This window comes from Centroberyx affinis, unplaced genomic scaffold, assembly GCF_046629955.1.
Source record: "Centroberyx affinis isolate AG114_WGS23_722 - 3 ecotype Tasmania unplaced genomic scaffold, CSIRO-AGI_Caff_v1 ptg000120l_1, whole genome shotgun sequence".
Taxonomy (NCBI): domain Eukaryota; kingdom Metazoa; phylum Chordata; class Actinopteri; order Beryciformes; family Berycidae; genus Centroberyx; species Centroberyx affinis.
In genome coordinates this window covers 361,397-374,901 of record NW_027278821.1, presented here as the reverse complement: position 1 = coordinate 374,901, position 13,505 = coordinate 361,397, and the positions used below count along the sequence as shown (strand labels likewise).

At 43.1% G+C, this 13,505-nt stretch overlaps 1 protein-coding gene across 2 annotated transcripts; it reads right to left on the bottom strand.

Moving 5' to 3' along the window:
- Positions 1 to 3,367: 3,367 nt before the first annotated feature.
- LOC139651126 (zinc finger protein 11-like) lies at positions 3,368 to 11,367 on the bottom strand. Of its 2 annotated transcripts, XM_071527982.1 has the most exons (8): positions 11,245 to 11,367; positions 10,000 to 10,202; positions 8,996 to 9,101; positions 8,519 to 8,521; positions 7,703 to 7,785; positions 7,395 to 7,505; positions 7,013 to 7,136; positions 3,368 to 6,835 (listed from the first exon to the last, which is right to left on the bottom strand). In XM_071527982.1, the coding sequence occupies exons 1-8, from the start codon at positions 11,270 to 11,272 to the stop codon at positions 4,167 to 4,169; spliced, it is 3,327 nt and encodes a 1,108-aa protein (XP_071384083.1). In that variant the 5' UTR covers positions 11,273 to 11,367; the 3' UTR covers positions 3,368 to 4,166. The 2 variants fall into 2 exon arrangements, with proteins under 2 accessions (XP_071384083.1, XP_071384078.1); XM_071527977.1 differs by lacking the exon at positions 8,519 to 8,521 and having other exon boundaries at positions 7,703 to 7,798; positions 9,000 to 9,101.
- Between the last annotated feature and the right edge of the window lie 2,138 nt (positions 11,368 to 13,505).

The window sequence follows — 13,505 nt, the reverse complement described above, 5'->3', positions numbered from 1 at the left end:
TGACATCTGCAGCCAAAATCCCAGCTCATCGCCAAATCTTTTTTTGTGTGTGTTACGGGTCCTTTATGGTTTACCTACAGCTCCCAGCTTTGGGTTCATTGCCAAGAATGCAACTCCATGACCTCAATGTGTGTGTGTGTGTGTGTGCGAACATCTGACTTATCATACTATCAGGACTGCGGCACGGAGGCAAGATGCACACTGAGCGCCGCGTGTCTCTATTTGCACTCCCTGATGAATTGCGTCATTGTCAGGAGCTGCTGATACAACATGGAATATGATGAGGCGCCTCTGATTAGAGGGACAAAGCTGCTTTCAAACCGGAGGATGACCTTGTTTGCATCAGATCAGGGACGCGGTCGATCACTGATGCCAATAAGCCTCTCCGTCGGTAGCTGCTCCCTGATGTGAAATTATCTCATCTTTCTTTGTCCCTTGATGATTGCAGATTATAAAAACAGGCTACCGTGTAAATGCTTTATCACAAAGTTCCCTGTTATCACTGCCGCTGTGGTCTGGCAGTATTGATGATGGGAGTCTGCTGATGCAGTACATCTGCTTGATGCGGTAGCAGGCAGGGGGGCTGACCTTCCCTGTTCGCCGGCTCTAATGCCCAGTGCTCAGAACTGTCCTGCTGCCAGTTTTCTCTCTCCCTCTCTCTGACTCTTTTCTCTTTGGTTGCAAGACTTTTAGTCCCCCCCCCCACCACCACCACCTCCAACCCCCCCCTCAACCCTCCCCCTCCTGCAGCCTCATCTAAGGAGACGTCCGCCCCAGTGAACTCATTGACCAGGAAAAGGCTTGTTTTCACTCCCAGGGCTTCTGCTGTAGGAAGGAGAAAGTGTTCACTGCAAAAAATGTCCATATAAGCAAGTCAGTTAGTTTAGTATTGAGTCATATGTTTCTTAAAACAAGTTGCAAAAATCTGCCAGTGGGCTAATTTCACTTTCACTTCAACTTTTTTCTTGAATCAAGTGGCATTTTCCTGATACCAGTGGAGTGATCTGCCCTATTCTGCCTTGATTCATATTTCATGACACTTGGTTATAGAACATTCTTGAAACAACTGAAACTGCCCTGGGAACAAGTGGAATTATCTCACCCCATTGGCAGAATATTTCACGCGTTTCTTTAAAAACATGAGATTTGAAATTTGAATATGGCACTAAATGACTTGTCAAGAGGGACATTTTTTGCAGTGTTGACAGCATCCCGTCTAGTCTGGCCTGCCAAACAAATGTCAAAGGGATATACAGAGATACAGACAGCGGTTCAGAATACAAATGAATGGGAGTGGAGGAAAGCGAGAGACAGATCGAGAATTAGTGTGGATGAAGGAGAGATAAAGCCTGGTTTTGCAGACCTGCACCAGTCCATGTACACCACAGTAGTGAGGGAGGCTGTGTGTGGGGATTGCAGGGCTGGTACCCAAGATGGGAGGGAATGTGTGAGGCTGGAGATATGTCTGGGCACACACACAGGTTCAAATGAGGACACACACACACACGCGCACGCACATACACACACACACGCTTGATTAGGAGAGCAATCCTTCTCTATTCTCTTGATTAGTCTGAGGTTTTTTCCAGCTCAATGGGTTCTCTGTGTTATATTTCCTTCTCTATCCATTGACTTAAACAAAAAAGCTTTGCAAAAACAATGAAAGCAGGGTATCTATTGCAAGTGATTGTAGGGGTAATTTGTGATTTTTTTGTATATTACTTTCCCAAGCTTAGTGGTTAAGTGGAATAGGGTGTGGTACTGGTGTATGGGAGTTTGTGTGTGGTACTGATGTCCATGTTTTTGGTGCGGATTTGTTATCAAAGCCGTTTGGTGTGCCATACAGTGTTCATATGGAAGAAATAAAGGTGCGTCATGGAGCAGAGCGAGAAATGGGGTGCTTGTTTTGATATGCTATGTTTCCTTAGTAACATGTAGGGGTCACATTATTTTGGCAAAAAGGCCAGGAAATTCCGTGGTGCCTGTTGATGATCAAACCCCATTTTCAAAACATCTCTCAGACAGTTTAACTGTTTATGATCGCTGAACCTGCTGGATTATTGTAAGGGAGAGAGTTGAAGAAGTAGCTCAGAGTTCACAGAAAGATTTTCAACAAACCGTACTTTATTACATCAGTTTCTCAAGAAACTACATTTGGAGGCCATACTGCACAGTGGAGTTGTCCCTGACCCATATTCTCAGTGTGGACTCCCAGTAGCAAAGCCGCTGGTTGTTATTTACTGTATGTTTCTCTGTTACCAATGCATTCTGTGTGGTGTTTCATGATTGTGCCCTATTTCGTGCGCTGTATCATTTGCGGTGTTTCATTGACAAAGGGATATCTTACTGTGGGATTGATAAAGTAACACTACTACAACATATCTGTGACACTACGGTAGTCTTGAGACCTGTCAGAGCGTGCAAACATTCCCTCCATTACAAAATCTAGGAATGTCCCACTGAGTCAGTAACAAAAACACAAAACAAATACTTGAACAATAGCATGTATAGTAATTATGGTCTTAATATGTGGTTTCAGTAAACACAACTAATGCTGGAAAGAAAACCAAAGAGGCAAGCTAAATATCAAAGAATTTACAGATTCGGTACTTTTTAGTGTTACTGATATTGTAGCAAGCTGTCTGTCCTACTCAGCTTTACTCCAAAATGTGCTCCCTTATACCGCAATTAGAGTTGGACGAGTTCCTGTATGAGGTACATCTTAAAGTTACCAGACAAAGCATTCAGGGATGTGTACTGTTTGGGCTGTTTACTTATCCCACGATGCAGAGTGGTTTTGGGGGTAAGGGCCACTGCTCTCTGGCTGGCTGTTTGGCTGGTTGGTGGGGCTGGGGAGTGGGTGCGGTGCTCCTCTGCCCACCGCCTGGCACAGGGAAGCCTATGTCTAGGAAGAGAAAACTTTGCCAGGCCTCAATTACGGGGGGAATAATCCAGGACACACTGAAGCAATTACAGCCCCATATAAATCAATATGCTTTGGGTTTAAAAAGTGATCTGCTCCCAACACTCTGGAGAGGCTCTGACTCAGTCCGCCTTTGATTTCTGAGATGAGAGCAGTTTCTCTGGAACTGGGCAGAGATGCTGCTCGAGCTGCTGTGCTGAGGTTTTAGCTGGTCACTCAGATTGAGTTTACAATCAGGTGACAAGGGACTGTGGCTTCAGTTTCAGGCTGGAGCAGAGCAGAGTAAATATCGATTTCCAGACAAAGAGCACGTCAGCACAGTTGTCGGGAAAAGCAGGGCTGAATAAACTGAAAAACTGCAGCAATCAAGTTTCATTGCAGACATCGCTTTCAATGTTCAATGCGTCTTTAATGAGAACTGAAATGTGGATACTAATGATACAATATTCACAGTGTATTATTTATGTATCAGGAAGCCTGCAGAGGAGTCAAGACCCTCTAGCACAAGCTGTGGCAGCAGGGGGCAATATTCACAACTTTCCCTCCCCTGTAGAGTGCTGCTGTTCTGCACTGCTCCCCATCATCACTACTATACTGCCACCTTATGGTCGAAGAAGATTACTGCATTTGTGAAAACACTGGGCAAGGTGGTAAAACCTTAGGCAATACTGTAGTTACACCTAAAACAGCTTGTCTACTAAAGGACAAAACAGAATGTGGCATCAATTCTATGAATTCCACATTTAGTTCATCTAATACATCATACACTTTTATAAGATGACTCCTCAGACAAAGTTAAGGTATGTAAGAATGTATTATAGCTATATCCCATAGTAGTAGTGACTAACTGACATTTCAGTGAGTTTACTTGATAAATTGTTTCATCTAATGTTTACTATCTAACTTACTTATGTTAGATGGCCAATATACTTTTGTCTCCCTTAAAAATGAACAAAAATCAATCATTACATTCAAGGTTCATTTATTTCAAAAGCCATGTCAGCAAAAATAATTAACTGGATTCCATATATACATCCCTTTCAGAACATGTGAATCAGCAATATAATAATGCAACAAGGAAAGATAACTGATGTACAAATTAGCCAAAATCATAATAATGACAAGCAAATTAAAAACCAAGGAATCAATTCTTTTTGGTGAAATGATCACACTACAAGCCCATAAATTATCATAGACATCCAAAAAGAAAGAAAGAACAACCTACATGAAAATATCAGGATTACTACTGAAATTCTATTCTCACTTCCTGAGTGAACGAGGGCTCAATTTTCACTCCATGAGAGAGGGAGTGTTCGCACAGGGACTTCTTATGGGTGAAAGCTAACCCGCATTCCTCGCACATGTGACTCTTTGGCTTTCCGCTGTGTGTTCGCCTGTGTTTTTTCATGTGATAGGATAACCTAAAGGCTTTGTCGCACAGGTCACATTTGAATGGCTTCTCTCCTGTGTGGATGCGCATGTGTGACTTCAGATATCCTGACTGGATGAAGGCCTTTCCGCACAGGTCGCACTTGTACGGACGCTCGCCGGTGTGATACCTGGTGTGGAGCCTCAGTTCATTAGCGGTCAGGAAGGTCTTGCCACACTCTGTGCACTGATGTGGCCTCTCGCCCGTGTGGATGAGTTCATGTCTCTTCAGTGATGTCTCTTTCATGAACTGCTTCCCACAGCTGTTGCAGGGATACCTCACGCCTATGTGGACTTGCTCAACGTGGTTCGTCAGCTGCAGCTTCGTCCGATAAGCCATGTCACACTGTGTGCAGGTCCAGGGCTTCTCCTCCGAGTGGGTTCCCATGTGCACCGTTAGCTCAGAGGCAGAGCGGTAGCACTTGCCACACTGCCAGCACAGGAAGGGCTTCTCTCCGGTGTGTTTCCGCTGGTGCACCGTCAGACAGTTGGAAGATCTGAACTTCTCTGGACACATATTACAAGTGTAAGGGAACTCTCCGTTGTGGACCCTCTCGTGGATGGCGAGGTAAGACAGCTGAGTAAAGGTTTTCTCACATTGTGTACAAGGATACGGTCCGCTGAAACTATGCTGCTTCTCATAGTGTTCCCTCAAACGTCTCAGGAGCGTGAAGGTCTTGTCGCACATTGTGCACTGGATTGGTTTGTGCATCAGTTTGTGCCTTTCGAAGGCGGGCTCGTTTGCAAGTATCTTCCCGCACTCTTTGCAGTAGAGGGGATCGTGAATTCTCTGGTGCACCTTGAGCATGGTCATGCTCTTGAATTCTTTTCCGCAGTCGTTGCATTTCATGATTTCCTTGACATCCACTTTGCAAACATTTTCCTGGTGTTCTTTCAATGCAGACGGGTATTCAAAGTGCTTGCCGCAGTTGGAACACCATACAGGTATCTTGAGGGGCGGCCCCTGTTGGGGATCACTGGTCAACTCGCCTAGGCTAGCTGCCACTTTTACCTCCTTTTTCGAGTATCGCACTATCTTCTTATGACAAATGGCATAAATCTGGTGTCTTTTCAATCCATGCATGTGTTTAAAGCGCCTCTTACAATGGATGCAATGGTAAGGCCGATCCTCTGTATGACATTGCATGTGTTTATTCAGTGTTTTTATACTATCGAACGCCCGGGCACAGACAGGGCATACCTTAAGGGCTTTTTTTCTTGCTTGTTCAGGAGCAGCAGGTGGGGTCTCTCCTGAAGTGGCAGCAGGTGAATCTGGACTATTTTCTGTTTTATCAAGACTATCGCTACAATTATGGTGGTCAGCTTCAGCCAAAATCTGTGCCACGGTCTTGCTCTCTTCCTCCCGGATACCCTCGTGACCATGGATAATCTGATGTTTCTTCAATGTGTCTTTGTACTTAAAGCCTTTCTCACAAGTGACACAGATAAAAGGACGCTCTTCTGTGTGAGACCGTAAATGCTTTGTTATGTCTGCAGTGCAAGGCAAGATCCTGCTGCAGATGGGACAGATTTTGCCATCTGTTAGCCCCTCTAAAGATAGCTGTGGATCTGAGCCCTGTGTCTCTGCAACTTTACCCACAGCGACAGGTTTTTTCAAGTCTTTACTCTTGCATATCTCCTTTTGATGTCTCTTTAACACATATGGGTGCTTGAATTTTTTCTCACAGTATGCACATTTGTACGGACGATCCTCCGAGTGGGACTTCATGTGCCTCTCCATATCTACTCTGCGAGCAAAATACTTCCCACACAGAAAGCAATTTTTGTTGTCCAGGAACTGAGAAGTGCTAGGATCGTCTGCGCCTTCCAGTTTAGTGTCAATAGTGAGCTCTTCCTTTTCGTGAACGCGCATGTTGTGTCGATTCATGTCGTACTGGTCCCTGAATCGTTTGTCACAGTTGGGGCACTGGTACCTGAGATCCCGATTTGAAGAATGGATTTCCTGGTGTCTTCTCATGGCTGTGGCTCGCAGGAAAGTCTTATTGCACACGGGACATGTCTTGTTATTGGGGTATTTTCTTCTTGGTCTCTTAGACGTTGGCGCAGAGGAGTCTTTCTTTTCTTTTAAAGCTTTTCTCTTTAACTGAAGCCGTTTGCTTTGTTTCAGTGGTTGAAAGGATGCTGGCTTGAGGGTGTCGGTGACGTGCTGATTAGTTGCGTCTCCCTCGCCCAGCCCAATAGCCACAGTGTGTTCCTCGTCATTTACAGAACCTTCTTGATCCTCAGGCTCGAATTTAACAGAGTCCCGTTCCTCAACCAAACCTGATGGCTGTTCAATCTGTATGTAGTCCAACAGTGTCACAGTTTCACCCTCCACCTGTACAGTCATACAGCCATGCATCTGCTCTGATGGAGGCTGTAACTGTATTTGGTCCGCATCAATTACAACCTTCTCCAACTGAGGGAGAGACAGAGAAGAGAGAATGCAGTTCCCAAAGGAAGATGAAATGGCCTGCGTTTCATCTGTGGGGGAAAAAAAGACATTACCATTATGATTACTGGCTATTAGTTTCACTGAAAACACAAAACTCACGGTATCACACAGTAACAGTCGGAATAATTAATAGTTAAAACCTTATTAAATATTTTACCACCTACAAGACAGACGTTGTTAGATTAAAATACCCAGAAGAGACGCACCAATTAAATCCAAATGTCCAAGTGTTGTGTGGTACTGGAGCACAGTTTTCAGCTGCTGCAGGTCAGGAACAGACTGCACACATTCCTCCAGGGCGGACGGGACCGCATTGAGCATGGTTGCAGCCTGAGACAGAGACAAGAAGGTGAAGGTCAAAACAAATTCTCACAGTGAAAACTCTTCAGTGCTATGTCGTGTTCGACATATTTGTGAACAAGTTTTGCATGTGGCTGCTTAGTTTGTTTTCTCTACCAGCCAACCATCATTTAAAGGTTCCCCTCTATTCCTAAAATTAGTTTGGTTAGTAAATAAAGTAAGTAAGCTGGTGGATTTTGCACAGTGGCTGGTTTCCTAAAGGTTAGTTTCCCACCCTGGTTTCAGTACCTGCTGAAGGTCTGGTACCGGAAGGAGCCTCTCCAGTCTGGACAGGAAATCCAGCATGAGCACCTGTAGAGCGTTGTCATACTCAGGCCCAAAATCCGTAGGAAATACATCCTGGAAGAAATAATTACCATACACAGTTTATCACCATTGCATAATATTTGTTCTTCATCCATTGCTCCAACAATATAAAGAGCTGTCATCTTGCGAGCCAAGAATGTTTCCATGGTCTTTTGAGCTCAAAGCACAATGCCAAAGCTTAACATAACTCATCAATCCAAAGAGGTAAACACCTGTTACAAATCACAAACCTGGAAAAACTTCTCCCTCTCCTCCGGGTCTTTCAATAGCAATTCGATATGATCCACAAAGTTTGATTCTGGAAACTCGACCTCTGCAAAACATGGCTGAAACAAAATATACAGTAATTTAAAATGAGAGAAAAACCTTTGATCTACTGAAATGATGGTAAATTGTTAACACATTCATCGTGTACTGATATGTGGGTTGACTGTTATAACCACAAATCCTTATGATTAATGATGGGTAAGAGGCAAATGGGTTCATAAAGAGAAATGCAAGAGTAGGAGTATCTCAGATCATCTGAACAGGCAGCTTTCCTTTTATTGCTAATGCATCATAGCCAACTGATCTGTAGCCTCGCTGTTTCTAGCAATTGAGTTGACTATTGCTTGTGCCAGTGTAACAAAATCATAGCTCTTCCATAAGCACTGGCTGCAGACTAATTTAGTAATGATAATATGCTGCAGACTGAGTTGTGTATCAATTTCTTATCAGCCTGCTACAGTGTGGCATTTTTCTTTTCAAGTTGTGGAGCGTTCATATTTGCCAGCATCAATGTATATTTTTTATTTTCACTTCCTTGCCATTCTGTTTACTCTTGCACAAATCACAAGCCACAAACACAGTCTGGTGGTTTGGCTTACGGCGGTCTGCGGCGCAACAAAAGCCATAGATTATGGCTCAATGAGTTTGCATGAAGTGCTGCATAGCGTAGCAACCATATCCAGAAAGAGCTCAACAGTTAAACGCAGGTCCAGCCTATTAAAGCCTAGCGGCCTAGAACAAGTGGTCCAAAATGAAAATAAAGCCATCCAAAGACATACCATCTGAAGCAGATTCCACTGCTGCTTATTGAGGCTTCTATTTGATATTGTGAGGGGATCAGCAATTTTATTGTATCAAATACCATTGCCGAGTTTCCAGCTCTAAACTGAGAGAAATTATATTGCACAATATTTGATCAGAAGATGGAAAAAAATCCAACACCTAATTCAAGTACCTTTATGTATTCATTAGAAAATTGTCTTGATTTATTACACTCTGGCCAAAGATTTCATTCTTTGCTGAGGTGTGAAAGATGGAAAATGGAAAATCCCAGCTACTCATATTAAGCCTGCCATGATCAAACTTAATCGGTACAGTCATAATCAGAGTGAAAACTTGGTTCTGGTTCACTGGAAAAACGTAAACAGTCTTTTTTGGGGGCTGTGACTTTCACTTTAGCTGCCACAGTCTTGGAACTGCAACTGATGGAATAAAAATGCAGCCCATGCCGACCTGCGCATCACACGTGTAGAAACCAACCTGTGCTGCCCAAGTGGATATTAGGGTCTTGATCCTTTCCAGGTGCATCTCAATGGTTTCCATTTCTGATATCTGCTCAGCCCGGCACAAGTCAAGCACCACCTGGAACAGAAACATTTTGCCTCAGGGGTAAAACAATGGACAGTACAGCCTGGAAATATTATTCTCCAACAGAAGGCTCATGAGGCTAAGCAATGGACAATCTGTTTTCAGGTGGGAGACATAGGCCTAGCAGATGATGTGGATAGTTTCTATTGTAGAAACATATAACACATCATTAACTGTACCTTTACTTAGGGCTGGGCGATAATTCAATATTATCGTTTATCGTCTTTCAGTGGAATCATATCATGATGATATGAAGATATTTTGATATCGTGACACACATTTCTGCTGTCTAGGCCTAAATTGTTGATGACAAGCAAATTTTACTTAAAAACTCTCATAAAATGAGGTATTGTAGGAATATTTTTTGAATATTTCTGTTTTGTTTGACATCACACCTAACATTACCATTCGGTTGAATGAGATGAACATTAATTTGATTATTTAACGTGATTTTGCATACATGAACCATATCGTGAAATATATTGATATCGAAAAAAATCCTTATGATTATCATGATACTGATTTCAACCATATCGCCCAGCCCCACCTTTACTCTCACTCGGAGAGATTAACTCGGCTGGTTATTGACTGGATGCTGGAAAATAACTGGATGATGTGTTATTGGGGATACTAAAGAGGGCCGACCACCTTGGAAAATGTTGTATGATTATGTCCATTACCACCTGAATCAAGGTGACAGCTATATGACATTATGGATTTTACACTTTGTCCTGAGAGGGAAACATCTGCGAGGGAGAGAACAAACTGCTGTTGTTAATGTGAGCTCTCACTAAGTGTTTGGCTGTGTGTGTGTCTCTCTTTAACTGTACCACAGGGTCATTTTGTTGAATGATTCCTCTAAACACCCGGGACAAATGCATATCAGTCTTACCCTTGCTCTAAGTCCCAAGAGCAGCTGGGCTTTCTGATCTGGATTTAAAAGTTCGGGAACAATTTCTGTAACTGTGCTGATGAACTCCTCCAACATCCCATAATCCTGCACATCTCCCCTCTGGACGACCTGCCACATGGCTGCAGACACCAGTCGCAGTGGCGGGATGAAGAGGCGCAGAGATGGCAGCAGAAGAGGTGCATCTAGAAAATGAATGTAAAACTTACAATGTAAGTTTGGCCTTCAATGATCATAGTGAAGTATGTCCAAACTCTTGGCCTTTTATTAAAAAAATCAGCTAGCCAGTGTTGTTCACCTCTGACATGATGGATATGATTCAGTATGTTTAATTACATATTTATTGTAGAACTGATCAATATTACACTGGTTGCCTATGGGAAGGCCTTAACATGAACTGGTTCTGATGCAACATTTTGATCGGATTGCACACAAATATGCATGCATGTTTTATTATCATCATCATCCTGGGTTGCAATGGAGAGTTTTAGTGTCCCATGGTATAACCAGGGAAAACACTGAATACTTCCAATATTCAGTACTTGTAATACAGTAATACTTTGGCATGAACATGAACATGCCCCAATATCAGCAGCTTCAATACAAAAACATTGGTATCAGCCTTCAAAAACCCATATCGGTCTAGCATAGGTCCTAGCAAACGCCATCAATTTCAGTTAATGCAAAATCACTTTAGACTTTTTTCAGGACATTCCCAGAAAACAAATTCTGCAAATACAAGAGATTGTTTTTGCATGCCATTGGAGACTGAACCACAGTTTATGAACCACTGCAATATTAAGACACTTTGGCACACCAGCTGCACTTCCACTTCCACCAAGCTGGCTTTTGCTGCCTTCAAGTGCTGTCGGATGTATCGTGATGAAATGCAGTTTGACCGCACATGAACAGCCCAAACAAAGTGGTACATATTGATAACATATTACTTCCATCGCAAATATGGCTGGGAAAGTCGGGATTTTTGATGCTACCCAAATTGCCAAGATGAGACGTCTGGGGTCGATGGTGATAAACTCTATCAGGATGGCTAGCTAGCTAGCTAGCTACTTAACTACCGTACACTTAAGCTAGCTCGCTGGCGCCGTACGCTAAGCCACCGCCATCTCAGAGCGGGGTACGCCATGTTGAAAAACGGGCGCACACAATCCTAAAGGAAACTTGATAACTCGCCACGGATGATATATTTTTGAATTCGCGTTGCCTTACCGTTGCAGATATGATGCGGACTTTCCATCTTGATTCCAAAAGTCTCCAATATGAGAAGGAAATCAATTCGGTTTTACTTAAAGTCGTTGTGAGTCGATGTCCGCCCGACCCTGCGGTGCAAGTTGGCGGGGAGGAAGGGCGGCTCGATATTTTGTTGCGAGTGCGCAGGCGATGTGAGTCTGTCTGGGAACCGGATGTAGTCAATAATAACAATGTGTCATACCCTCATACCGTGTAACGGAGACGTCGCGGGCTCGAGTCCAACCTGGGACTAACGGAATAAAGGCAAAAATGCAAAGAAAAAGAACAAAATGATCTTAAAAAAATTAGACTCGTTCATTATTTGTGACGTGACAGAAAATATAAGATAATTATCGATCATTTTAAACCTAATGTATTCATGTTTTTAACTACGCCTGTAGTCTATTTGTGAATTGACCATGACTTTGACCATTACTACGGTGGGATAGGACGGTTCTTTCAGTTTCCTCCTGACAAACCTTTTGCCCACAAGATGGCGTGAGATGCAGTACATGTTGCATGAATGAATCATCATCATTGTCATCATCATCATCATTATTATCATCATCATCATCATCATCGTCATCATCATATATATTCAGCCAAGAGCACAAACACAAACTACTCCACAAAGGAGTAAAGGACAAACAAAAAATTTGCTTTAAACTTAAAATGTGTGTGTGAACGCAAAAATTCTATTGATAAATCTGACAATTTAATAATACGTTGTTATCGGCAGTGTTGTGCAGAGAGAACCACTGGCTGCATATTGTGGCTCTTCAATCCCACAGAAGCTGTGTGAGGTCTGAGGCTCCCAGCTGTTACTGAGGAGAGCAGAGATAAATGGAATGGCCCTCACAGTGGGGTGAAGTGACACAGAGGGATAGCATCTCATTTTGATCACAGCTCCTCCTCCACACAGGGGATTTCTGCTGCTGCGGGTCTGCCAGCAGCAATTGAACCCCGCTGCCCCCGACCGCACAGTGGGTCCAATTTGTGGCCAACGCTTGCATCTGTCATGTGCAGGTGCCTGGACTCTCTGCCATAGGCCACACAACACCTGCCCCTCATCCAGCCTGAGGGAAGACCTGCACAGGCCCAGTGGGCTGGAAGGTGCATTGATCTGAACTGAGGTTAAGTGGATTTCAAGATGGTGGAAACTTTGACTTATAGGCCTACTTCCCAAAAGAAGTGAAATGCAGTGGTGGAAAAAGTACTCAAATCCTTTACTCAAGTAAAAGTACCAATACCATAATGGAGAAACACCCATACTTAAGTAAAAGTATAGAAGTATTAGCAAATGTACTTAAGCATCAAAAGTAAAAGTATTCATTCTGAATAACAGTTCTTCAAATTATTGCTGCATTAACCTGTAAGAAGTATTTTAATGTAGGTCTAACTGCTCCATATGTTGGGGTGTTTAAACTCTAACAATGCAACATATTTTCTGAGCTTATTGTTTGTTTTGCATGTAAAACCTTATTCTGCAGAGTTACTAGTAACTACAGCTGTCAGATAAATGTAGTGGAGGAAAAAGTACAATATTTCCCTCTGAGATTTAGTGGAGGAAAAGTATAAAGTCTCACAAAATGGAAATACTCCAGTACCTCACAATTATATTTAAGTACAGTACTTGAGTAAATGTACTTAGCTCTGGTGAAATGTTAGAAACCAAATAGTTGCATTTCCCCAGTGTAAGCTGGACTCTGTTTACACAGATCAGTCTAATAGTGGGAAATGAAAACAATATTTTCTGATGGAGCTGAGCTGATGAAATCGAGCTGTTTACTGAAAACAGCCTCATTTCATCAGCTCATCATCTGCTGATCCATTACAGTGGTAGATTGATGAGGATGGATGCAGAGTGATAGCAGGAGGCTTGGGATGCACTGCATGTGGAGACAGAGAGAAGGAACCTCCCAAACACAGGAATCAGGCCCGACCTTCCTCCACGCTGTGCTTCTCCCATCGGTCTGACTGCAGACGGCCCCTGGCTTCGCGGGGGAGCTGCCATGACTTTTAGTACCTTGAGTCATTTGCTCAGTAGAAGTAAAGCGATCGATAAAACACCCCGGTGCTGGGCTTTGGCCAGATTTGTCACATTTCTATTCAGAGGATGCTGCATTGTCTTTGTGCGCTAAGTGGGCTTGAGTTGTGAGTGTTTTAGTTGTACTTGGCAGACAACTAGATACAGTCTAGATGAAGAATGGATGGACTTTCTATCTAATAAGTTTGCCTAC